Raw genomic sequence first — 27,133 nt, forward strand, 5'->3', positions numbered from 1 at the left:
AGCACAAAAAGCCACCGGTAGAGGGAGATAAAACTTTGGGAATTCACTGTTCTGGACAGAAATAACCAACAGAGCAAACGTGCTGAGAAGGAGACAAATCCTCTTATTTTCATAATTCTCTGTCCACGAGAGTAAAAACGTCTGTAAGTCCCAAGAGTAAAAAGGTCAAGAATCTGCTTGAGACTGTTGAAAAGTTGGAAATACAAGGATTTGTCTGAACCACAAGTTGGGAGAGACTAAAGGAGCCTGGAGTGGGGTTTTTGGTGGGGTTTATGCGGGTTTTTGGTGGGGTTTACGTGAGGTTTTGGTGGGTTTATGTGGGGTTTTTTGGTAGGGTTTATATGGGGTTTTTGGTGGGTTTCTGTGGGGTTTTGGTGGGGTTTATATGGGGTTTTTGGTGGGGTTTATGTGAGGTTTTGTTGGGGTTTATATGGGGTTTTGGTGGGGTTTATGTGGGATTTTGGTGGGGTTTATATGGGGTTTTTGGTGGGGTTTATGTGGGGTTTTGGTGGGGTTTATGTGGGGTTTTGGTGGGTTTCTGTGGGATTTTGGTGGGTTTATATGGGTTTTTTGGTAGGGTTTATGTGGGGTTTTTGGAGGGTTTGTGTGGGGTTTTGTTGGGTTTATATGGGGTTTTTGGTGGGGTTTATGTGGGATTTTGGTGGGGTTTATGTGGGGTTTTGGTGGGTTTATATGGGATTTTGGTGGGTTTCTGGGGGGTTTTGGTGGGTTTATATGGGATTTTGGTGGGTTTATATGGGGTTTTTTGGTGGGGTTTATGTGGGGTTTTTTGGTGGGGTTTATATGGGGATTTTGGTGGGTTTGTATGGGGTTTTTTGGTGGGGTTTATGTGGGATTTTTGGAGGGTTTATGTGGGATTTTGGTGGGTTTGTATGGGGTTTTTCGGTAGGGTTTATATGGGGTTTTTGGTGGGTTTCTGTGGGGTTTTTGCTCACCTTTGTGGCCTCAGAATACTGGAGGAATTTCTTCACTATGAAACACTCCAACCTTCCTCAAACACACAAATGGGCACCTGTAGGACACACTCAGAGCAGAGCTGCACCTCTCCTGTGGCTTTGCAGTTTGGAGCCAGGTGCATTATCAGAATATTTTGGAGTTAAATGAAGCCACCAGCATAATCCCCTGGCCAAACAGCTGCGGCCAAATGAGCTTTGTCCCTTCCTTGCATCATCCAGGCACTTGTTGGTGTCACTGACCGAGCTCCCTTCAGGTCAGGCAAAGCTCCAGCCCATGGGACAATGAGCTGGTGGTGCTGGATCCTGTCCAAATCCTGCCTGGCAGCTTTTGTGCAGGGATTTGGGATCCTCTGGAAGGTTTGCAGTGCTGTAGGTTGACTTTTGTTTAACTTAAAGGTTACTTCAGAACGAGTTTCTGGTAGGTTGGTTATGGTGTGGGGTTTTTTGTTGGCTTCCTTTTCCCCCTTAAGGATGATAAATTATCAACAAGCTCCTCAACTACTTCCCCCAGGCTGCCAAAAGGCTCAGTGTAGTAATTCCTAATAGTTAAAGGAAAAAGCTATTAAAGAGAGCTTCACTAATCCAGTTATTCTTCAACCTTCTTGTTGGGAGGTGAAGGGTCAGCTGGGAACTGAAACACCCATGAAAATTCCCTCCTCATGCTTTGTTTTGGTCCCCAGTTTCTGTTGCATCTCCTCAAAATGCACAGACCTGGAGAGGGGCAGAGATGGGGATACCATTTCTATTTTCAGCTAATTATGACAACCTGAATGATTTTAAAAGATATGAGGAGAAATGTATTTTAAAAGATATGAGGAGATGACCTGAATAGATTCCTGTGACAAAATAGAGATAGATTACTCTGACAAAATGTTTTCCCCAGAAATGGGTTCCTGAATTGTAAATACAGTCCTGTGTCTCAGAATGGTTTGATTTTCAGCATGGATTTTTTTAGTTTAGGTTTTCTCCCTTGGGATCCAAGGCAGCACCTGCCTGTGTTCTATATCCAAACTGGCCCTTCAGGCAGGGCAGAGAAGTGGTTTCAGTGCCAGTGAGGCTTTGTGAGACATGCACAGGTCGGTGTGGGCTGGGGTGTCACTGCTCCTGACAGTGAGCACGTGCAGTGCCTTAAGATCCATCCTGGACAAGCCTAAAATTCAAACTATTGTTTCATGTCCTTGCTTGCTGTACTGTTGTAACTTTTCTGCTTTCAGACTCTGCAGCTGCAGCCAGCTCTGAGTTCTCTGCTCTTTGTGTTTCTGAGCCTGCTGTCACATCTTTCTGAAAGTCTTCTGACCTTTACTGTGCTTCTCACAAAGCCCCCTGGTCTGAGCAGGATAAAATAAACAATGCAGTAAACCAAAACAACACTGACAGAGTCAGAATGGACCAATGCCCTGTCTTGTGCCAGGGGCAGGTATTTCTCAAATATACACTCCTGACCACAGAACAAAGACTGACTAAGAGGAAAATGCTCTTGGCATCTCTTTATTCAACCCTCACCCTCAGGTCAAGTTCATGTCCTCCTCAGACCCCTGTGGAGGTTGAGCAAACCAAGGTCAGGTGTTCCTTCAGCCTCCAAGGGCATGGCCAACTCCAGACCTGGAGATCACAGCTTTTCCACCCCAGAGCTGTGTTTGGGGTGTAGAGATCAGCCGAAGCCACAGGCACTGCCCGAGCACCGGAGCTCTGCTTAAACACCAGCAGAGGAGCCCGTGTGACTCTTGATCTTCTGCCATCTCCCCTCTGAGTCTCTGGGAGTGTTTGTGGGTGGAAATGAGCAGTGCTGGAGCTGCCACTGGCCTGGCAGGGCTCTCCTGGCTCTAAGTGTCCAGCTTGGCTCTGTGCACTGCAGGGCTCTGGGGCTGCGTGGTGTCGTTGGCCACCACCGTGGCCTCTCCAAAGGTGTCGATGCACTTCCCCACGGCCTCCAGGATGAGCTGGAGGCGCCTGTCCAGGGCCAGCAGGTGGGGCTCGGTGAGCACAGGGGCCAGGGGGTCCTGCAGGAGGGATTCCCTCATCACCTCGCTGAGCCGGTACTCGGGCTCCGCCAAGAGCTGCAGGCGCAGCCACGTCGTTCTCTTTATTCTGGAAAAAAAAACAACAACAAATCAACAATTTAATGCCTCCCAGCAAGAGCAGCTGAGCTCCTTGACAGCAGCAGGGCAGGGATGGGTGAAGGAATTTAAAGAATTTTGGAACAGAAGTTCTGTAGTTTTAATTTTGGAAGGTAATGATTCTTTTTTTTTTTTTTTACAGCAACCTCTACTTCTCCCTTTGTTTTCCCAGAGTATTTGTTCTGCAAATCTCTGTCAGCAGAGAGGAAAAACATGATTGAAGTTCTCAGTAGTGAGTGAGTCAGAGATGACCCAGTTCCCCAGGTTCTGCAGGGTGGTACCATCTCCCCAAGGATGACATTGATGAGATGGGAGCAGAGGAGGAGGTAAATGAAAAGACATGAATGAGAAAATATCTTCTGTCAAAACTCTGAGCAAAAAGAGGGAATATTTCCCTGAGCTGATGTAACTGTGACTTTTCACCTTAGGGGGTACTGAGGTTCAAATGTGATTTGCTTTGACAGAAAATGGGATGAAAAGCTGCAATCTTGGAATGCTTCTGGGCATGAAATGAAGTGTTCTGAAATCATTTGTTTAATCCTCAGCAGAAATGTGTTGACTTCAGCATGTATAATACTGAAATAAATCAGTGACTGTAGTTATTGCCCTTTGAATCTTGGAAACAAAGTGGTCCGTGTTTATGGAACCATTTGGATTCAGCCCAATCAGAATTTTCAGGTGGAAAAAGGTGAAGTCAGATCCGTTTTAGGCAGCCCAAGAATTTCTATTTTTAGGCTGTTGTTTATCCAGGGCACCCATTGGGAACGTTGATCTGGATCTCTGCAGCTCCAACAGGCCATATGTGCTGTTTGGGAAAGGGTTGTGGCTGTTCCAGGTGCTGGGGACAATCACTAAGGTTGGAAAGGACCTTTAGGATCATCAAGTCCAGTTGCTGTCCCAGCACCATCAGACCACATCCCCAAGTGCCACATCCACACATCACCTGAAGAATTCCAGGGATGGTGACTCCATGATTTCCCTGGGCAGCCTGTGCCAATGTTTTACTACCCTTTCCAGGAAATTTTTTTCCTAATATCCAATCTAAATCAGGAGTGTGTGTGGAGCAAGGTGTGTGTGGGCAGCGGCACAAGGGAAGGAGGATGCTGCTGCCACAGGGCCAGACATCACCTTCCTGCATTAACATCCCTGAAAAACCTAAAAGAATCAATTGATCAAGTGTGAGGGCTGACAAGGAAGCTTTAAACCCCAGCTGTGAGGTGCTGCTGCTGCTGCTGCCAGGGGAAGCTGTGCCCAGAGCAGATGCGAACGAGGATCTGTGCGCTGTCCTTCGGCCCGGGAGCTGCTGTGGGTAAACACCAGCTGTGTTTGCTCTGGTCCCAGCAGTGCTTGGAGGTGGAGAGAGGGCTGCTGTGACCCGTGAGGAGCAGCTGATGGAGTGCTGGAACAGTTACACAACAAACAAACAGAGCACAGACAGGGCTGAGATGGAAACGCTGCCGCCAGCCCCGCTGCGCTCCCACGGGGGCTGTGACCCTGCGGCTGGGCTGGACTGCTGAACCTTTCACCCCGAGCCTTCCAGGGACTCCAGCAGCCTGCCTGGGGCTGCTTGCAGGCCTGGCTGTGCCTGCAGCAGGATTTGGATGCTTTCAGGGAAAGGGTCACCTCATGGCATTGCTGTATTTGTGCCACTCGCGGTCTGGGAGAGGAGACGTGCAGGCTTCAACGTGTGGGACAGGCTGGGAGCTGGGAGAGGCAGATAAAACAGACCCAAATCTGCTGGAAGCCAGGCTGGGAGCAGAACTCAGCTGGGAATGAGGTGGATGGGTTTAACAGCCTGCTCTCAGCACCCCTGTGCTCCCAGTGCTCCTGCTGGAGGAGCTTTCCTGCTCTCATGGCTCAGCTTGGTGTCAGAGCAAGGAGGAAACTCGGTGGGCTGAGTCCAGGTTGGTAGTCAGGGCAGGCTGAAATTTGTGGCCTCTGTGTGCTTACTCAAGCAAAACCTCTTCCCTTCCTTCCCAAGTGGTTTTAGATGCTCTCCCTCTCCAATGGATCAGCTCTTGTGGGAAATGAGGGTTTGTGTGTCTCCCTCAGGCAGCACAAGTTGTTTTTATGCTGTTCCTGGCCCTTATTTGCTTATGACAAGGTGTTCAAGTCCTGCCTTTTACAATTATTAAATTAAGAGGAGCTTCTGGGAGGTGGATCTGGAAGAATAGGAATGCTGTGACCTGTGGATACTATGGTATGAAGGTCAAATTAAGAGGCAGAGTTAATTTCAAACTGCACAAAATTTCAAGAGAAGGATTCCCTGCAAGCCTGCAATTAGAAATGAAAATACTTGCTGAGTGCAAATAACAGTTCTTGAAATTAAAGGTGTGTGGGGAGAGTGCAGTTACCACCCTGAGGGGGAGAAGGAGCAGGTAGAGCAAGGAAAAAGGCTCCACATCTCCTGAAGACAAACTCTAGGAAAGAGCAGCTGCTTCTGCCTCTTAAATTTAACTTGCAGCTGCTGATTTATGTGAACTAATGAAAGGAGAACATGGGGTTAAAATTATGAGCTTCTCCTTCATGCCATGAGAAGAGGAAGCTTGATGAAGTGCATCAAAGTTCCACCAGGATTCTGGATGGAGATTTCTGTGCTTCCTGAGAGCCCCTCATGCTGATGGGCTGGGGAAGGCTGTTAGAACTTTCTGGAAGGGTTTGGTCCATTGGACAGCATCTCCTGGTGTGCCAGTGGATGTTTTTCCACTCGTGATTCCCCTGCTCCAGCATCCAGCCCCCCCTTGGCTGGGACTGGCAGGGTCCTTCTTGAGCTGCTGGGGGGAGCCAGGCCAGGGTGACCTCCCCAGTGACAGCAGGAGCCCGGACATTCCTGGGATGGAATCTGCAGCTGGAACTTACACACAGCACTGGGAGAGCGGGGCCAGGATTGAGATTTCATCGTGGGAATGCCGCCCAAACCTGGGGGGTGAAGCAGAGTTCAGAGCCTGCCCTCCTCCTCCTCCTCCTCCTCCTCCTCCTCCCCACCTCCCCCTGCCTCACCCTCTGGCGTTGTCCAGGTGCAGGAGGAAGCCATCGTCCCCAAACTTGGTGAACATCTCGTAGTGGTGCCTGTCCATGTTCCCTGCAAAGGCCACACAGAGGGACACAGCTTGCCTTCCTTGCAGGGAATTGGCTGAATTATCCCAAGATTTCTTTCAGTTCTGCACGGAGTATTTGTTGCCATGCTGGAGGTGCCCAAGGTGCTGCTTTCCCTTTGGGGTGGGTCTGGGGGCTCCCCTGTGTCCCCACAGTGGAGGAAAGAAAAGGAAAAGGGAGAAAGGAAAGGGGAGAAAGGAAAGGGGAAAGGAAAGGGGAGAAGGGAAAGGGGAAAGGGGAAAGGGGAAAGGGGAAAGGGGAAAGGGGAAAGGGGAAAGGGGAAAGGGGAAAGGGGAAAGGGGAAAGGGGAAAGGGGAAAGGGGAAAGGGGAAAGGGGAAAGGGGAAAGGAAAGGAAAGGAAAGGAAAGGAAAGGAAAGGAAAGGAAAGGAAAGGAAAGGAAAGGAAAGGAAAGGAAAGGAAAGGAAAGGAAAGGAAAGGAAAGGAAAGGAAAGGAAAGGAAAGGACTTTCCCTCCATCATTACCTATCAGGAAGTCAAATATGGCCATGTCCACGATGTTGAGCAGCCGGTTGCTGTTGCTGTAGGGGTAGATCTCCCTCACTGTGTTGCAGTAGAGTGGATTCACTTCCCACCTGCAGGAGATGGAGAAAAGGAGACACCCTCAGCTGCTTCTGCCACGTCCCAAAAATACCCCAAACCCCATCTTCCATGTGAAGATGTACAGGAGGAGGAAATAAATCTCGCCTTGTGCATGCAGGAGACTGGATTTGAAACACAGCCAATGGAGCAGCAAATGTGGGAAAAGCTGTTAGAACTTTCTAGAGGGGTTTGAGCCATTGCATAGTGCCTCCTGGTATGACAGTGGATGTTTTTCATGGCTGTATTTGATGGGTCCTTTACTTAAAACACCATCACCACTGGCTAATTAAGAAACCACCCTTTGGTAAACAAATCTCCATAACACATTCTACATGCTCACAATACCAGGCACAGCAAGTGAAGATAAGAATTGTTTCTCATTCTTTTCTCTGATCTTCTCACAGCAAACGGCTTTAAGGGTTATTACACTAATTATTACACTAATTGTGGGCTCCCTGAACCCTGGCCTGGGTTATTTCTGCAGCTCTGTCCGTATGTCCGTGCCCTGCAGCGCAGACGTGGGGAGCAGCCTCATTTACCCACTTACTCCTCTTTTCCCTCGAAGGAGTAGGAACGGATCCAGGGGTTGGGGATGGAGAGGCGTGGGGCCAGGTTGAGGGAGGGCAGGAAGGCAGAGAGGGAGCCCTCCAGGAGGTGGGGGCTCCCACACACGGCGTACTCTGTCTTGCACATGTACGGGCACTTGGCGAAGAAGCAGACGTTGCTGGCTGGGAGGAGAGCAGAAAACAGGGTGAACCAGATTGCAAGGCAAGATGTGTTCTATTCTATTCTATTCTATTCTGTATGGCAGTTGTCTTCTGTTCATTGGGCAGTTTCCTTATCTCTTCCACACCCACTCCTCCCTCTGGGGTGGAACATCTGCTGATAAGAGGCCATTGAATGTCCCTGCATGGCTGATAAGAACTACAGCATCCCACTGGGAGATGTGAGCCCAGAGGGAGGAGCCAAGCATTCCTACCTGGATATAATCTGGAGATTTTGGAACACCAGCCAAGCATTCCTGCCTGGATATAATCTGGAGATTCTGGAACACCAGCCAAGCATTCCTACCTGGATATGATCTGGAGATTCTGGAACACCAGCCAAGCATTCCTGTCTGGATAGAATCTGGAGATTTTGGAACACCAGCCAAGCATTCCTGCCTGGATATAATCTGGAGATTCTGGAACACCAGCAAGCATTCCTGCCTGGATATAATCTGGAGATTCTGGAACACCAGTACAGCTTCTCCACTGGATTCCCCAGAGGAACAGCAGCTGCCTCTTCTTCCACTGGATCATCAGAGGAAGAGACTGCACCTTTTTCTACAGGATCCCTGCTCCAGGAGGGCTGCAGCCACAATTCCAATGGTTCTGCTGCCAGCACCCTGACCCACAGGGTGTCAGGTTGGGTTCTGACTCTGTCAGCGTTGGTTTAGTTCACTGCATTGTTTATTTTATCCTTTTATTTTCTTCCCTATTAAAGAACTGTTATTCCTGCTCCCATATTTTTTACCTGAGAATCCCTTAATTTAAAATTTATAGCAATTTGGAGAGGAGGTTTCCACATTCTCCATTTCAGGAGAGGCTCCTGCCTTCCTTAGCAAGGACCTGTCTTTCCAAACCAAGACACAGGGAAAAGGGGCTGTAGTCTTCAGGAAGGTGCTATTGTGGCAGCAAACCCCTAAAAGGGAATAACCTGCATTGACTCCATGATTGCAGAAGGCTGATAAATTGCTTTATTGCAATTGATTGCTTTATTATTTTATACTACACTTGACCCCTAAGAAAAACCCACTGCCCTTGCCAGAGAGCTCAGTACAGCTTTGACCTAATTGTCAATCTAATTGTCAATCAAAACACCATCATCAGAGTCCAATTAAGAAACCTCTCTTTGGTAAACAATCTCCATAACACATTCTGTGCGTGCACAACAACAGGTGCAGCAAATGAAGAGTTGTTTTAATTCTTTAATTTAATTCTTCTTTAATTCTTTCTCTGAGCATTCTCACAGCCTTCCTCAGGAAAATCCTGGGAAAGTCTGTGTGTCTCTCTCTGTTCAGAGAATACCACAGGGTGCAAGCTGGCCAGGGCTGAGCCTTTCCCTCTCTTGTAGCAGGTCTCTAGTTGGGTAAGAAGTTGTATAGACTCTGTGTATCACAGAAGGTTGATGATCTTTGTTAAGAAACCCATTGATTTTATAGACTAGTTCACTACAGATGTATTTGATTGGTCCTTTACTAAAAACACCATCACCATTGGCTAATTAAGAAACCACCCTTTGGTAAACAAATCTCTGTAACACATCCTACATGATCACAATACCAGGTGCAGCAGGTTAAGATGAGAATTGTTTCCCATTCTTTTCTCTGATCTTCTCACAGCCTCTCCCAGGACAATGCTTGGGCAAGTTGTGTTTCTCTCTGTGCCCACAGAGCTGCTGCCCCATTTCCCCACCATGGGGACAGTGATTGTTTCTTGTGGCAGGGATGGAGTGAGGGGGAGCAGATGGGAAGAGTCCCAAGGGGCTGCAAATGAGGGCAGAGCAATTTAGAACCCCTGTTTGATGGCTGTTTCATGGAAACACTCTGAGGAATCCAAGGAAAAAGAAGGTAAGCCCCAAAGCATCCATGGTGTGGATGTCAAGCTGCCAAATCACAAATCTGGGTCCTGTGCTAAGGGAAAGGTTAAGACAAAAAGGCCAAATGTAGGGAAGGGTTAAGAAAAAAAGGCCAAATGAGTAGATCTGGTAGGTTATTTCAGATGGAGGGAACCTCGGCTTCAACCAAGTCTTTGTGCACGTTTAACCCAAGAAATTCACCAAGAAATTAACCCAAGAAATTTCTGCACCACAGCGCAAGTCCTGCAGCCCCTTTTCCTGCAGCCCTGCCCTTCCTCCCACAGTAGAACACCACAGCTTTGGGTCAGCTGTGAAGGGACCTTGAAGCCAACTGGGGCCATAATTTTCCCCATCCTGAGCCAGCCTTTGCCCACCTGGTGACACGAAGAAGACGCTCTGCAGGACCTCGTTCTTGGTGACCTCCAGGATCTCCTTGGTGACGTTGATCAGCCTCCCCACTGTGGGTGGCACCCTCCTGAAGTCCAGGATCCTGCACAGAGGGGACAGGGATGCTGCTGCTGCACTGTGGGGTGGCAGGTGCTGCCCCTGCCCCTTCCACCAGTGACCCAGGAGCCTTTGGATTGCTGCACCCAGACTCTTTCCAGCAAAAACCCCCCTGGGCCAAAATGTAATGTGGCTCTGTTTGGATTTTGGTATTTTAATAGCTGCTGTCTGGAACAGTCTGGATGTTCTCCAGCATTCCTGTCTCTTTCCCTAACATTGCCTTGGTTTCTCCCACCCCTTGCACACAAACTTTGGCTCCAAGGGCCAAAGCAGCCCTTCAGGCCCCTCTACAATGTTGGTTTGACACAGAGCAAAGATGTTGATCCTGGTACAATGTGGCTGAGGAGGCACCCCCTCCTCCAGAGGCACTCACGCCCAGCTAATTCCTCAAAAATACTCTTGAAAACCTCAGGGCCTGGGGCAGGAAAGCATTCCTGGCAGTCAATGGGAAGCTGCTGCTGATTGCTGAGTCAGTAAATGGGGAGAGCTGGCTAATGCTCTGCTTGGCTCCTTGGGTAATGCCCCCTGCCCTGGGAATTGGGCACAGAACAGGATTTAGCCTGCTACTTATTGAGCAATGTTCAGAGAGAAGAAAATATTTGCTTTTATCCAGCATCTTTCAGCTCTAAAAACCACAAAGCACTTCACAAAAGCAGTCTGGCCTCATTTTTGTGGCAGTGGAGCTGCAGGGGCGAGGTGGTGGTGGCTGAGTCAAGCAGAGTCACTGTGAGGATGTTGGGGCAGAACTGGGAAGGGAATTCAGCTCCCTTTGTTCCCTTTCTCAGAGTCTGAGCTACAGGACTTAATTTAGTCCTGCTTATCCTATGGAAACTGGAGATCTCCACCCACCCTGACCATCAGAGGTCTGGTGCTCAGAGGAGAGAAAGGCTGCTGCCCTCATCTTTTCAGAAGGGAATTTTTTATTTTATTAAACACACACCCTGCTGGGAAGAGGTGCCAGGTTAATTGCTCATTATCTGAGGGCTTAAAACCGCATTGCTGCAGTTTATCAACCCAAAGCACACCTTGATTGATGGAGTGTGTGCCTCCCCACCAGCAGGGCACCCAGGCTGTGCCCAGGCTCACACTGGCACCTGGATGCAGGGAGGGGACAATGTGTGACAGCCAGGTGAGAATCTGACCTGTTCCAACCTGGACTGCACCTGCTCTTGCAGTGGTCAAGGCAAAGCAGACTCTGGAGTGTCAGATGAGAGCCAGGTGGATCTCCCAGAGGATTCCTTTTTCCTTTTTTCCTTTTCCTTTTTTGCTTTTCCCTTTTCCTTTTCCCTTTTTCCCTTTCTTTTTCCTTTTTTCTTTTTCCTTTTTTCTTTTCCCTTTTCCTTTTCCCTTTTTCCCTTTCTTTTTCCTTTTTTTCTTTTTCCTTTTTTCCTTTTTTCTTTTTCCTTTTCCTTTTTCATTTTCTTTTTCCATTTTCTTCTTCCTTTTTCCTTTTCCCTTTTCCTTTTTCTTTTTCCTTTTCTTTTTTCTTTTTCTTTTTCCTTTTTCATTTTCCTTTTCCCATTTTCCATTTTCCTTTTCTTCTTCCTTTTTCCTTTTCCTTTCCTTTCCCCCTTTTCCTTTCCCCCACCTTCCCTTGCCTTTCCTTTCCTTGAAATTTCCTGGAAATTTCCTTTCCTTGAAATGTCCTTTCCTTTCTTTTCCTGGAAATTTCCTTTCCCTGAGCCCTGCAGGGCTTTCCCCAGAGCCCTGGTGGCCAAAGGAGCAGCAGGAGTGCCAGGGCAGTGCCAGGGCAGTGCCAGGGCAGTGCCAGCCCTACCTGTCCAGGTGGAAGGCAGCGATCTCCGCGTTGTGCCGCTGGAAATCCACAAAGTAGAAGAAATCCTCAGGAGTCTCCTCCTCACGTTTCTGCCTGGGAGAAAGCAGGGGGTGAGCCCTGGGCAGCCTGGACACTGAGGGGTGGCACAGGGACAGCTGGTGGGGCTGGGGACAGCCCCTGTGTGGCCGCAATGGGGACAGGGTCAGAGCCCAAGGGCTCAGTGCCCAGCTGGAGCCAGGAGGCAGCACTTGCACCCTGGGGGAGGCAGAAGAGCTGACTGGGGCTTTAAATCTGCTTCAGCAAGAGCTTAGACCCCCTTAGGACAAAGTTTCAGGTGGTGTTTGTCACTTCCCCCTGGAGGCAGAGGAAGGCTCAGGTCTGATGCTCTCCTATCCCTGAGGTGGGAGCTCCATTTAATTCCATTTTCTGGCTGGCACACAGTGGAAAGGGGGTGTTAACTCCTGGGAAAGTGGGGGTTAACTCCTGGAAATGGGGTGTTAACTCTTGAGAAATGGAATATTAACTCCTGGGAATAGGAGGTGTTAATTCCAGGGAAATGGGTGCTAACTCCTGGGAAAGAGGGGGGTTAATTCCTGGGAAATGGGACAGGACACGGGCTTAGACCCTCCTAGGATGAAGTTTCAGGTGGTGTTTGTCACTTCCCCTGCAGGCAGACGAGGGCTCAGGTCTGATGCTCTCCTGTCCCTGAGGTGGGAACTCCATTTAATTCCATTTTCTGGCTGGCACACAGTGCTCCAGTAGGTGCAGCATGGGGATTTGATGCTCAGCCTTAACTCCTTGGAAAATTGGGTGTTAACTCCTGGGAATGGGGGTGCTAACTCCTGGGAATGGGGGTGTTAATTCCTGGGAAATGGGGGTGTTAATTCCTGGGAAATGGGGGTGTTAATTCCTGGGAAATGGGGGTGTTAATTCTTGGGAATAGGGGGTGTTAACTGCTGGAAATGGGGGTGTTAACTGCTGGAAATGGGGGTGTTAACTCCTGGGAAATAGGGGGTGTTAACTGCTGGAAATGGGATGTTAACTCCTGGGAAATGGGGGTGTTAACTCCTGGGAAATGGGGGTGTTAATTCCTGGAAATGGGGATGTTAATTCCTGGAAATGGGGGTGTTAACTCCTGGGAAATGGGGGTGTTAACTCCTGGGAAATGGGGGTGTTAATTCCTGGGAAATGGGGGTGTTAATTCCTGGGAAATGGGGGTGTTAATTCCTGGAAATGGGGATGTTAATTCCTGGAAATGGGGATGTTAACTCCTGGGAAATGGGATGATAACTGCTGGAAATGGGGGTGTTAACTCCTGGAAATGGGGTGTTAACTCTGGGAAATGGGTCAGGACACAGGAAATCCCTCCTGGCTCAGCAGCCCATGGGTGCTCTCCTTCCCCTCCAGGACCTGGTGGACCCTGGGCAGAGGTGGGTGGAAGCCCAGGGGAGAGGAGCTGGCTCCTCCTGGGTGAGGATTTGTTATCCCAGCCCACGTGCTGCCAGCTGCTCTGTCACACGTGGACAGTAAAGCGAGAGGGAATTGGTATCAAGAGTCCCAAAGCAGAAGCCATTTAAATCCCCTGTTTGGTGGCTGCTTCTTAGAAACACTCTGGGGAATCCAAGGAAAAACAAGGCAAGCGCCAAAGTCTGCTGAGGAGGAGCAGTCCCTCACGGCAAAGATCTCAGGAGAACAAGGGTGCCAAGGTCCTTCTCCACCTGGCACCCATGAACTGAGACATTTCCAACACCAACAGCAGTGTGGGAATGTTGGTGTTTACCCATGTGTGCTCCTGGGGTGGTGTGAGCAGCCAAGAAAAATGAAAAATAATGGAACCTTTTCACTCCCCAGGTAGGGAGAGCAGGAGAGGGAAGGTGTGGCTGGGACCTTCCCCTGCCAAGGAGGGTCCCAGCCCACCCTGCAGGGGCTCAGGGGGGCTCTGCTGGCCTTACCTCATGGGCTTGAACATGGCTTTCCCAAAATCCTGGAACCTGAGGACCAGCTTCAGGTGCACACCGCTGGGCTTGACCACTTGGGGAGGAAAAGGGCTGTTAGCTCCTGGAAATGGGGGTTAAATCCTGGAAATGGGGTGTTAGCTGCTGGAAAATGGGGGTTAAATCCTGGAAATGGGGTGTTAGCTCCTGGAAATGGGGTGTCAGTTGCTGGAAATGGGGGTTAAATCCTGGAAATGGGGTGTTAGCTCCAGGAAAATGGGGTGTTAACTTTTGGGAAAAGGGGGTGTTAACTCCTGGGAAATGGGATGTTAAGACTTAGGAAAGGGGATGATAACTGCTTGGAAAGGGGGTATTAACTCTTGGAAAGGGGGTATTAACTCCTGGAAATGGGATGTTAATTCCTGGGAAATGGGATGATAACTGCCTGGGAAATAAGGTGTTAACTCCTGGAAATGGGATGTTAAATCCTGGAAAGGGGGTGTTAACTTTTGGGAAAGGGGATGTTAATTCCTGGGAATTGAGCTGTTAATTCCTGGGAATTGAGCTGTTAACTCCTGGGAAAAGGGGTGTTAATTCCTGGGAAAAGGGGTGTTAACTTCTGGGAAATGGGATAATAACTGCCTGGGAAATAAGGTGTTACCTCCTGGAAAAATGGGTTGTTAACTCCTGGGAAATAAGGTGTTAACTCCTGGAAATGGGATGTTAAATCCTGGAAAGGGGGTGTTAACTTTTGGGAAAGGGGATGTTAACTCCTGGGAATTGAGCTGTTAATTCCTGGGAAATGGGGTGTTAACTCCTGGGAAATGGGGTGTTAACTCCTGGGAAATGGGGTGTTAACTCCTGGTGACACCCCAGTCACACCCCCAGCACAACCCATCTTTCCAACCCCATGAGTGCATCCCCTCACTCCTTCCAGCTATTCCTCTCTCTTCTCCCATTTATTTTCCTCTCCCCCTTGTGCCACAGAGCAGATTTCCCTTCAGCCCCTCTGTCACATCCCCTTGGGGACTTTGCCCTCCCTCCCCAGCAGAAACCAGTGCTGTCCTGGTGTCCTGACACCCACATTGAACAGGCTGCTCATGGAGGTGGTGGAATTATCACCCCTGGGTGTTAAAAAAAGCCTGGACGTGGCCCTGGGGTTGGACTCCATCGTTTCAGAGGGCTTTTCCAGCTGGAATAATTCCATGCTCTGTGATCCCAGCCTCTGCTGGGTTAATGGGAGGGAGCAGAGCCTGGCTTGGCGTTTCCCTGGCGCTGAGGATGGAGCATTGGGGATGGCAGGTGGGGACCTCAGGTGCCACACTCACCCTGGCTGCAGTCACAGGCTCCCAGCAGGGCCTTCTCATCCTGGCTGTAGTCTGCAAGGCAGGAGGAGCAGTGAGACCCCACGAGCATCCACAGGCATCCCCAGGGAGGGGAGAGAATGATGCACCTGAGTGCCTCTCATCAGAAGGCTAATTAATTACTTTATGATACTATATTATTCTATATTCTATTACACTCTGTACATTCCATCTAAACTGAATCTGCCAGGCACTCAGCTCTGCACACAACTGCACAGGATCTCATGACTGTCAGCCCACAGTCCCAGCACATCCCTGGCTGGAGGCTCTGTACAAATCACAGCTGGGATGGGACTGCTGGCAACAGCCTTGAGCTCTTTGATTTTCCAGCATCAGTCTCATTCCATGGTTATGGCAATGGGAAGATGCCATCAGCTCACATCCCAGGCAGCAGAGCAAGAACTTAATGTCACAACTCACTTTATGAGTGTTTTGACCAATCCCACAAAGCAGAAGCACATTGACAGTAGTTCTATCTAACCACTATACGCACAGGTACCTTTGGTTAAACAATGCTTGCTTATTTCAAATACAATACCTGCTTGTGAGCCTTCAAACACAATGCACACAGCTCCATTATTAACCTTCAAACTTCCTAATATCTCACTAGATAAACTTTTCTGCAGCTTAGGGAGTTATTCTAGACAAGCATTAATACACAGACCATTGTTCTATTTGTCCTTACTTTTCTACTTCTTACATAATTTTTCTGCTGACCAATCTCTGGCTGCTGCTTAGCTCCAATCCCAGTTCTGCTATCTCTGAGGCTGCCTTTTGCAGCTTTCCCAAACCCTCTGATTTATGGATTCCCACACCGACACACAAACACCATCACTCTGGGTAAACAATCTCCACATTGCATTCTACTTTTGCACAAACACAGGCACAGCAAATGATGGGAATTGTTTTTCCTTTTCTCTGAGGTTCAGAGAATGTGACTCTCAGAAATATTCTTGGGAAGAATTGTGCCTTGCTTTTCTCTGTGAAGAGAAATGTGGGGCTACACACCAGGCTCCATCTCTTGTTGCTGACTCCCTTGTTGGTGTTCAGGAACACACAATCACAGAATGATTACATGTTCACAGGATGATTATGTGTTCACAGATGATTATGTGTTCACAGAATGATTATGATTATGTGTTATGGTATGCAGGTGCTTTTATTGAAGAGCTCTGGGTGTCAGGGGTACAGACCCAAATCTGACTCTGCCATGGGCTTGGGATGAACATGTTTTATATTCTATCATTATATAACTTACATATTAATTATTAAGCTTACATTGTTCTATTTTACACATTGATTTCATTCAAGCATGGGTTTATTGTGATCCCCCCTCAAACCCTTGAACGTGGTTTCTCATGATTCTTCTTACGATTAAACAATAATTGTATCTAATTACTAAACAATCATCACATCTAACAATTATATCATTTATCATATACTGACCACACAGGTGCAATTTCACATGATCTGGCAAACACAAGACCTAACACTTCCCAGAGCCTACTTTTAACATTTCCCCAGTGTCACAGGCATCTTTAATGAAAAATCCTTTCCTTAGGATTTTCCCTCCTGAGAAGCTGAGAGGCCTCAGGAACAAAATGTAACCAATGGTTATCTGCTGCTGTGGATGCAACAGGTGCATCTGGGATTGGCCCATGTTGGTTGTTTCTAATTAATGGCCAATCACAGCCCAGCTGGCTTGGACAGAGAGTCTGAGACACAAACCTTTGTTATCATTCCTTTTTCTATTCTTAGCCAGCCTTCTGATGAAATCCTTTCTTCTATTCTTTTAGTATAGTTTTAATATAATATATATGATAAAATAATAAATCAAGCCTTCTGCAACATGGAGTCAGATCCTCCTCTCTTCCCTCATCCTCAGACCCCTGTGAACACGGTCACACCCCAGGTCCTACCAATCCTGGGATTAACTTTCTTTCTAACTCCCCAAAATTTTCTATGACTTTAAAATCTTTTGCTGCCACCCTGGCAGGCTCCAAGGAGCCAATCCCCATGCCCGGTCCCAGCCCTGTGTTCTCACCGGCGCTGATGGTGGGCAGGTCCCGCAGGTCCCGCAGCAGCCGGCTGACGGCAGCGCTGGAGCGGGGGTAGAGCCCATCCCGGCTGATTCCCAGCTGGAACTGCAGCCAGGCGGCCTCGGGACGCAGAGGGAGAGGGGCTGGCAGCGTCAGGTTCAGCTCCTCCCGGTACAGCTTGTGTCTCCTGCAAGAGAGGAGGGATGGGCACGTGAAAATGGGAGAGGCTCAGTTCTTCCTGGTACAGCTTGTGTCTCCTGCAAGAGAGGAGCGATGGGCACGTGAAAATGGGAGAGGCTCAGTTCTTCCTGGTACAGCTTGGGTGTCCTGCAAGAGAGAGAAGGGATGGGGATGTGGAAATGGGAGCAGCTTGTGCCTCCTACAAGAGAGGAGGGATGGGGATGAGGATAAGGAGAGGTTCAGCTTCTCTCAGTACAGCTTGTGCCTCCTGCAAGAGAGGAGGGATGGGGATGGGATGGGGAAAAGGGAGAGGTTCAGCTCCTCCTGGTGTAGCTTGTGTCTCCTGCAAGAGAGAGAGAAGGGATGGGGATGGGGATATGGAAAAGGGAGAGGTTCAGCTCCTCTCAGTACAGCTTGTGCCTCTTGCAAGAGAGGAATTCTGGATATGGGGATGGGGAAATGGGAGAGTTTCAGCTCCTCCTGGTACAGCTTGTGCCTCCTGCAAGAGAGGAATTCTGGATATGGGGATGGGGAAATGGGAGAGTTTCAGCTCCTCCTGGTACAGCTCTGCCGCCTCCAAGAGAGCAGGGATGGGGATGAGGATGTGGAAAAGGGAGAGGTTCAGCTTCTCCCAGTAGAGCTTGTGGCTCCTGCAAGAGAGGAGGGATGGGGATGTGGAAAAGGAGAGGTTCAGCTCTTTTCAGTACAGCTTGTGCCTTCTGCAAGAGAGGCATTCTGAGGATGAGGATGTGGAAATGGGAGAGGTTCAGTTCCTCCTTGTACAGCTTGTGTTTCCTGCAGAGAGGAGGGATGGGGATGGGGTTGGGGATGGAAAAGCTCCCTGGAGGTTGCCAGGAACAGAGCTTGGGGTGGGTAAGGGGGAACTGAGTCTCTGACCATCTCTGGTAGAGTTTTTTCCCTGAAGATGAGGGAAGAAGTCACTAAAAACAAGTTTCAAAGGATAGTGTTGACATGTTATAAATGTTTTAAAGCTAATCATCTAACATTACTCTTCAGAAGTCCTACTCCTGCAAGAGAGGCGTGCTGGGATGGGGTGTGGAAAAGCTCCTTCTCTGAGCCTGGGGGATACCAGGAGCAGAGCACAGGATGGGGAAGGGGAAACTGAATCTCTGACCATCTCTGAGAGAGATTTTTCCCTGAAGCTGGGGGAAAAAATCACTAAAAACAAGTTTCAAAAGATAGTATTTAAAGCTAATCATCTAAAATTACTCTTCACAAGTCTTACTACAATGTATCTTTCATACTTCTATTTTTCATAACTATCTACTTTTATTTGCAAGGCTATCCTTTAAAACTTCTTAGTTCAATTTTTCTCTCAATCATGTCTGTCTTATTCCATAATATTTCGAAGTCAACATTTCTTATCTCAAGCTTTACATACACACACATATATTGGAAACTTTCTATCAAACTTTATCAGCCAAGGAATGGCACTGAAGGCTGCAAAGGGCTCCTGGGGGTTTCTTTATTTCCCTGCTCAGCCCAGCAGCTGGGGCTTGGTTGGGATTTTTCCATCCCCCTTCTCCACCCAAGCAGGCTGAGAAGTGGAGTTAATCTGGTTGTGAGCAGGGCTTAAAAATGGCTGAGATGGTCTGAGTCTCTGACCATCTCTGGGAGAGTTTTTTCCAGAATTTGGGGGGGGGGAAAATCACTAAAAGCTGCAAATTGCCTCTGTGACCAAATTCCCAGTGAGCAGGGATGCTATGAGCTCATGTGGCAGCATCCTGCCCATGATCTCTAAAAACCAAGGTTCAACCCCACCCTTTTTTGGCAGGTGGAGCTGAAGGGGCCTCTCAAGTTCAGGAATAAGCCCAAACCATCTCCCCACTGGATCAGCATTTCCCTCAACCTGGAGACCTGTGGATGCCACAGCCTGGCCAGAAAGGGAGAGAATGGGCTTTGTTTTCTCACAGTGGGCTTGTGAGACTTTTGAGGGAGTTGTAGAAAAACGATGGTAACTTGTTAGCATAAACGACCTGCAGGTGGTGTCTTCCTCCTCTGCTTTTCTGTTCTTCTAAAGGGCTGCTTGTGAGAAAGATGGTTTTATTAGTTAGCCAGTCAAGTAGAATGTGTTGAATCTCTCTGTAAAAGAGAGGATTTTTTGTGTGAAATGCTCTTCTCCTGCTAACCAGCCTTGGAGTGAATCTGTGTCATTTCTTGCTCAGCAGTGACAGCGACTCCAAGGCTGGGGCTGTGCAACTGAAAGGTCCCTGATTGCAGCCAGCAGAGGACAGAGCTTTGGTTTCTCATTAACAGTGTCCAGCCCATGTGTGTGGAGCAGCCAGTCCTGATAAAGGGAAAATGAAGCTCAGTTTGCACTGAAAGTGCCAGGATCCATGCAGGAAAGCAAACAGGAGCTGGGGGCTGATAAGGAGCAGGACATTAACCAAGGCTGGATGGACAGGGGGAAGTGCCACATGCCCGGCCAGACCCCATCCAGAGCCTGAGCAGTGAGGTCTGGCCATGGCCCAGGACATTTACCAGCCAAGGAATGGCACTGGGGCTGCAAAGGGCTCCTGGGGGTTTCTTTATGTCCCTGCTCAGCCCAGCAGCTGGGGCTTGGTTGGGATTTTTCCATCAATTTTCCATCACCCTTCTCCATCCAAGCAGGCTGAGCAGGGGGGTTAATCTGGCTGTGAGCAAGGCTTGAACCCTCCCAGAAATGTTCCAGTGGTGTAGGAAATGAATTTGTAGAAAATTCTTAAAGTTTGATAGAAGGTTTACGTAGTGTATGTGTGTGTATGTAAAGCTTGAGATAAGAAATGTTAGAAATATTGTGGAATAAGACAGACATGATTGAGAGAAAAATTGAACTCAAAAGAAGTTTTAAAGGACAGCCTTGCAAGTGAAAGTAGATGGTTTAGAAAAATAGGAATATGAAAGGTACATTGTAGAAAGACTTGTGAAGAGTAATTTTAGATGATTAGCTTTAAAACATTTATAACACAATGTATCGATCCTATCCTTTGAAACTTGTTTTTAGTTGTATTTTTCTCTCGATTATGTCTTATTCCACAGAATTTCTAAGTCAGCATTTCTTATCTCAAGGCTTACATACACATACACACTATGTGAGCCTTCTGTCAGGCTTTGAGGGTTTTCCACAAATTCATTTCCTACACAGTGGTATCCTGGGAGACCTCTCAGAGCTGGAGAGACAGGCTGGATGTGCCTGTTCCCTCTCCCAGTCTGTTTGTCTTTCCATCGGACTGGGCCAGCCCCAGCATGAAAAAGCCACGTGTGCATGGTCAGAGGGAGCTGGAGCACTGCCCTCCCTGACCAGCTCTTTGCTCAGGAGGCAGAACATTCCCTGTGCACCTGGAAATGGCCCTGGAGTGCCATCAGCTCCTTCTCCTGCTCAGGAGGCAGAACATTCCCTGTGCACAAGGAAATGGCCCTGGAGTGCCATCAGCACTACCATGCACAGGAGGCAGAACATTCCCTGTGCACAAGGAAATGGCCCTGGAGTGCCATCAGCACTACCATGCACAGGAGGCAGAACATTCCCTGTGCATCTGGAAAGGGCCCTGGAGTGCCATCAGCTCCTTCTCCTACTCAGGAGGCAGAACATTCCCTGTGCCCATGGAAATGGCCCTGGAGTGCCATCAGCACCACCATGTACAGGAGGCAGAACATTCCTTGTGCACATGGAAGTGCCCTGGAATGCCATCAGCACTACCATGCACAGGAGGCAGAACATTCCCTGTGCCCATGGAAGTAGCCCTGGAGTGCCATCAGCTCCAGCCTGCACAGGAGGCAGAACATTCCCTGTGCATCTGGAAAGGGCCCTGGAGTGCCATCAGCTCCAGCCTGCACAGGAGGCAGAACATTCCCTGTGCACAAGGAAATGGCCCTGGAATGCCATCAGCTCCAGCTTGCACAGGAGGCAGAACATTCCCTGTGCACAAGGAAATGGCCCTGGAGTGCCATCAGCACTACCATGCACAGGAGGCAGAACATTCCCTGTGCCCATGGAAGTAGCCCTGGAGTGCCATCAGCTCCAGCCTGCAGAGGAGGCAGAACATTCCCTGTGCCCATGGAAGTGCCCTGCAGTGCCACCAGCTCCAGCAGAAATGCCTTGACCCCCAGCCTGCTGCCCTTCCCATGGCTAAGTGAGGCACAACCTTAATGAATGGTGAGGCATTAATAAAGCCTGAATTAATAAATGAGGTGTTAACCCGGGCACAGCCAGGGATGACAAACCCAGTGCCATGGACAGGAGTGACTCAGGATTTTTCCCTAGGGAAGCTGCCCAAATATTTTACCATATTTGCTCTCCTGCCTGCCACACACACTGGCTGCTCCCCCAGGGTGAGCAAGGCATTACTGAGGGGGAAAAAAATGCAGTGGTTATGCAAGGGGAGGCAGATCCCAGCCCTGCATCCACATGGTCCCTGCCCAGGCTGAGCCAGTCCTTTCCCAGCCTTTCAACCCAAAATACAGCTCTCTCTGCTTCCTTCAGGATTCCTGAAATATTTCCCTGGAAAAAGCCAGATCTCTGCAAAAGGCATAATGATACAAAAGCAGGGTTCATTTCCACCCTGCTATAAATAGCTCTGGGGTTGCCCTGGCTTTCAGCTCTCTGCTGGGCTGGGAGGGAGGCACAGCGTGGGGTGACGCTGCTCAGGCCACCAGCATCCTGAGTCTGGGGTTTTGAAGCTGCTCCTTCAAGGATAAAAATAAGCTCTGGAGTTTTGAGGGATTTTTTTTTGGGGGGGGGGTTTGAAGAAGTGTGGATGTTTTCTTGTTTTTTCTGTTTCCTTCCTGCATCCCCAGCTGGTTCTGCACCCTGAGGTGCTGGGAGCAGACAGGGCTGGTTTGGAGGAGGACACGCTCTGGCCATGGGTGTCCCAACAGGATGTGCTGGGGCTGCTCCAGCTGGCAGAGCCCCTGGACAGAGCAGATGGACAGAGCTCCAGCTGATGTCCATCTGCCTGCAGAAATGAAGGCAGACAGGCTGTGCTGGAGGAACAGGGTGAAACTGCAGCTTGTTGCGCTCAGGGGAGAGTCCTGCTGCTCCCAGCGCTGCTCTGCCAACACCCACATCCAGGGCTGATGGAGAAATGTGCTGCCATCCTGTCATGGTGAGGAGAGGACCCCATGCACACCCAGCCCTGAGTCTCTGCTGCCTGGCTCTGCACGAGGAGCTGCTGTGGAGTTTTTTCTCTTCAGTCCTCAGCAGCCGCTTGGTGGAACCCATGCAGTGGGAGAGAAAGCCATGGGTGATTCCTGAGTCCCACCAGGACCCTGCCCACATCAGAGAGGACCCGGGCTCTGCAGTGAGGCAGGAATTCCTCTGTGCCCACAGCAAATGAACAATCTTATAAACTCCAGCAGCTCTGGTGAGTGCCCCCTGATTACATGTTCAATTTGCAGCACTGGTGGTTCTTGGCAGGTTTTTGCAGGAGCAGTTGTGTCACCTCAGCCTGCGCTCTCTGGAGGTTTCACGCACTTATGAGCATCAAATATTTTATTTCAGAGTGAGGAATAATCAATTCTCTGCCTTCTTTCCTTCCTGGAGGTGCAGAGTGAAGCCAATCAAGGACAAAAGGCATCACAGTGCTCCTCACAGTCACAGCACAGCCAAACCTTGGGGCAGGAGGCAAAGTGCAGCTGTGGCTGCGGCACAAATTCCATCTTTTAACATCTTTTAAAACTGGAGAGTGCAGACTTCTCACTCTCCTGCGAGGGAGGCTGCAGCAAGTGCCCAGGGTTTCTGATGGTGCCATCAAGCTGTGAGCTGCTTTGGTTGAAAGCCCCAATTCTCACCAGGGTTTTGCTGGGGAAATATCCACCTTGGTACCCAAATGCTGGTGGCTTCAGCAGGCAGTGCTCAGCTCTGAGATGCACCCAGGGTGGGTCTGTGGCACAGCCAGGGCCACTCAAACCCACCAGCCATGGATTTCAAGGGCTGTGACAAAGGATTCAACAGGATCCAGACTGGACACAGGGAAGAGCCTGGCAGGGGTGGCCCTGGCTGAGCACTGAGGGGGCTCCAGACCCTGGTGCTGCTCAGGCCATGAAGGTCATTCCCTGTTCCTTCCATTATTGCTTCCCATCTCCTGCAGCAAATCTCACGTGGAACCAGCGCTGGGAGAGTCCCAGAGGAGCAGGAGGAACAGGCATGGGGGTGGAGAGAGCACTTGGGAATCCTGCCTGGGCAGCCACAGGGGATGGGAGGAGTGGGGGAAACCAAACCTGGGCAGTGGGGAGGTGCCAGGACAGGGGGCCCTGGGGTCCCCAGGACAGGTTGTCGCCCCCTTGCAGGTGTCCTGTCCCACAGAGGGGCCAGTGGGTGAGGTGATGCCATGAGGAGCTCTGTGCTCTGCTGTATCCAGGTTTGTGGAGGAGTTCTGGGCATGCAGGGAGCAGCTGTGGGGTGCTCTGTGCTCGTGGGAGGGGGGTGAGATCAGGGATTCCAGGTACAGAAAACCAATGCTTGGAGCTGGCACTGAGGGTCACTGTCCCCCACCAGGCAGTGACCACAGGGCAGGGACAGTGCCACCCCAGGAGCAGGGGATGAGGGAGTTTCCTCCTTGCTGGGCTGGGAGAGGCAGCAGGAGAGGGCTCTGAGCTGGGGGTCCCCTTTTCTGGGGCTCTGGGAGACGCCCCAGGAAGGAGCATCCCAGCAGAGCCTCTCACCCAGATCTTGGGGGGCTGGAGGGGTGAGGGCACAGAGCCAGACTGGGGGGGCCAAGCTGGACTGGGGATGCCACGAGACACCCACGGGACATCCAAGGGACAGAGGTGCCCAGGAGAGCTGCCCAGAAAGGGAGGGGTACCTGAGAGGGGGTGTCCAGAGAGGGGGTGCCTGGGGGTGCCCATACAGGGAGTGCCTGGCCAGAGTGTGCCCAGGGCATGCCAGGGCAGGAGGTGCCCAGAAAGGGGGTGCCCAGAAAGGGGGTGCCCATGGGATGCCAGGGCAGGGGTACCCAGAAAGGGGGTGCCCAGAAAGGGGGTGCCCAGGGGATGCCAGGGCAGGGGTACCCAGAAAGGGGGTGCCCAGAAAGGGGGTGCCCAGGGGATGCCAGGGCAGGGGTACCCAGAAAGGGGGTGCCCAGAAAGGGGGTGCCCATGCAGGAGGTGCACTCACAGAGGATGCCTGGGAAGGGGGTGCTCAAGAGATCCCAATGCATGGGGGAGTCCAAAAAAGAGGTGCCCAGGAGATGCCAGGGAAGGGGGGGTGCCCATGCAGGGGGTGCCCAGGAGATGCCAGGGAAGGGGGTGCCCATGTAGGGGGTGCCCATGCAGGGGGTGCCCAGGAGATGCCAGAGAATGAGGTGCCCATGCAAGGGGCACCCAGGAAAGAAAGGGGTATTCAGGAGAATCCAGGACATGGGTGCCCATGCAGGGGTGCTCAGAAGACACCCCTGGGGTGCACGGAGATGGTGCCAGGAGAACCCCACCCAAGGGGGTGGCCAGGAGATTCCCCTGCAATGGGTGCTCAAGAATGGGGTGCCCAGGAGGTGCCCAGGGAGCGAGGGATCATGCAAGGGGTGCCCAGAAGCTGTGAGCACAGGGATTGTCCAGGAAGGGAGTGCCCAGGAAAAGAGTGGCCAGGGGATATTTGGGAAGAGGGTGCTGGGGAAGGAGGAGGTGCCCAAGAGATATTTGGGAAGGGGGTGCTGGAGAAGGAGGTGCCCAGGAGATACCCGGGAAGAGGGTGCCCAAGAGATGACCAGAAAAAGAGTGCCCAGGAGATGTCCGGGAAGGGAAGGCAGTGCCAGCAGCCGCTGGTGCATGGAGTGCTCAAGAAAGGGATGCCCAGAAAATAGCCAGGAAAGGGGTGTCGGGCAAGGAGGTGCCCAGGAGATACCCGGGAAGGGGGTGCCGGGGAAGGAGGTGCCCAGGAGATACCCGGGAAGGGGGTGCCGGGCAAGAAGGTGCCCAGGAAACAGCCAGGAAAGGGGTGCCGGGGAAGGAGGTTCCCAGGAGATGCCCGGGAAGGGGGTGCCGAGCAAGGAGGTTCCCAGGAGATGCCCGGGAAAGGGGTGTCGGGCAAGAAGGTGCCCAGGAAACAGCCAGGAAAGGGGTGCCGGGGAAGGAGGTTCCCAGGAGATGCCCGGGAAGGGGGTGCCGGGCACGGAGGAGATGCCCAGCAAGGGGGTGCCCAGGAGATGCCCGGGAAGGGGGTATCGAGGCGCTGGCGGTGCGGGGTGCCCTGGAACCGGCCGCGCGGGCGCTGCGCGGTGCCGGGCGCGGGGGATCCGCGGCTGCGGGACGCACCTGTTCCATCGGGCCGCCTTCCGCCGGTAGTAGCGCAGAGCTTCGCGGGCGCCCAGCAGCGGCTCGGCGGGGCCCGGCGGGGCGGCGCGGTACAGCGGGTGGGCGAAGAGGCGGCGCAGCGCGGGGGCGGCGCGGGAGAGCGGCGGGCGCGGCGCGGCGGGGGCCGCGGGGCACGGGCAGCCCGGGGAGACCCTGCCCAGCTCCCGGCGCGCCCGCGGCCAGAGGTGGAAGTAAAGATCGGCGGCCAGCAGAGCCCCGAGCAGCAGCAGCACGGCCGGGCGGTCCCGCCGCGGGCCCGGCATGGCCGGTGCGGGCTGGGGACGGGCACGGGCACGGGCACGGGGACGGGGACGGGGATGGGGACAGCGGCGGCGGCTCCCGGGGCAGAGCGCACGGGGGAGCTCGAGCGGCGGAGCCGGGGGGTGCGGGCACCTCGGGGCGGGGACCGGGCAGGGCGCTCGGGGCCCGGCAAGGGGGAGCGGGGGTGGGGGCACGGCGGCCGGGGAGCCTCCCCCGGACACGGGCCCGGTGCCGGTGCCGGTGCCGGTGCCGGAGGGGACCGAGCCGAACGGCCCCGGGCTCTGCCGCCCGCCCGCCCAGCGCAGCCCCCGCGCAGGTGGCGCGTCCCCCGCCAGCTCCTTCGGGGATCTCGTCCCCTCTCCCGAAGGCGGAAAATCGGCCCCGGAGAGCTTTGGCAGCAGCTGGAGGGTGCTGGGCGCTGCTGGGGTGCCGGGGGCTCTGTGGGAACGGGGAGGATAGAGGGGGTGCTGGAACCCCTCTGGTGTCTGCGGGCAGGGCTCGGGTGGGCTCTGACCTCCCCGTACTGGGGCTGGCAGATGGTTCAGAGGCCGCTTTTATTGAAAAATAAATATAAATAATATTAATTAAAAATAACTATAAATTACTATTTATATAATACTATAATATATTAATTATATCTATTATTATGCGCTGTGCGGGGTGCCCGGGCATTATCTATCTATCTATCTATCTATCTATCTATCTATCTATCTATCTATCTATCTAATATATATATTATATACATAATATATATATATAAATATATTATATATATTACATATATTATATACTATATATAATTTATTTAAAAATAACTATAAATTACTATTTATATAATAATATAATATATTAATGATATATTATATTATTAGATATTTATATATAATAATAGTTATATAAAATATATAATTATTTAAATTATAAAAAATATTTTTAATTTCTTTAAAAAAAACCCTATAGTTGAGGGAACTCCTCCCTGCAGTTTGCTGGGAGCGGCTGGGCCGTGGGGACAAGCTTGGGATGGGAGCATCCTGCGGGATGGAGAGCGGGGCGTGCAGCCCGGCCAGGGACAGGCTGAGGGAGCGGCCAAGGAGGGGAGAGCCGGAGAAACTGGAGGAGCGTGACCAGACTGGGCTGGCTCCGGCTCTGTGCTGAAGGGAGAACAGAAAATAAACTGCACAAAGAGGGAGAAGGTTTCGTTTTCAGCCGGCCGGAGCAGCACGGCGAGGGGAGGCTCTGGGAAGTGCCGGGGTTGGACTGAGCAAAACATGGCAGGGGCTGCTAGCAGAGCTTGTCCTGGTGTCTGAGATGCTCCTTTGATCAAGAAGGAGGGATAAATCAATCCCCTGGGCTGCGTGGTGGCTGCAGGGACCTCAAAC

The 27,133-nt window shown here is 51.1% G+C and overlaps 1 protein-coding gene across 1 annotated transcript; it reads right to left on the minus strand.

Moving 5' to 3' along the window:
• Window positions 1–2,438: 2,438 nt before the first annotated feature.
• FAM20A (FAM20A golgi associated secretory pathway pseudokinase) lies at window positions 2,439–25,939 on the minus strand. Its single transcript, XM_036394782.2, has 11 exons — window positions 25,455–25,939; window positions 17,033–17,214; window positions 14,953–15,003; window positions 13,643–13,721; window positions 11,691–11,783; window positions 9,784–9,899; window positions 7,338–7,518; window positions 6,674–6,783; window positions 6,095–6,176; window positions 5,954–6,013; window positions 2,439–3,065 (listed from the first exon to the last, which is right to left on the minus strand). Exons 1-11 carry the CDS (start codon window positions 25,754–25,756, stop codon window positions 2,801–2,803), a joined length of 1,521 nt encoding a protein of 506 aa, XP_036250675.1. The 5' UTR covers window positions 25,757–25,939; the 3' UTR covers window positions 2,439–2,800.
• Window positions 25,940–27,133: the final 1,194 nt, after the last annotated feature.

The sequence above is a fragment of the Molothrus ater genome, chromosome 19 (assembly GCF_012460135.2).
Source record: "Molothrus ater isolate BHLD 08-10-18 breed brown headed cowbird chromosome 19, BPBGC_Mater_1.1, whole genome shotgun sequence".
NCBI lineage: Eukaryota > Metazoa > Chordata > Aves > Passeriformes > Icteridae > Molothrus > Molothrus ater.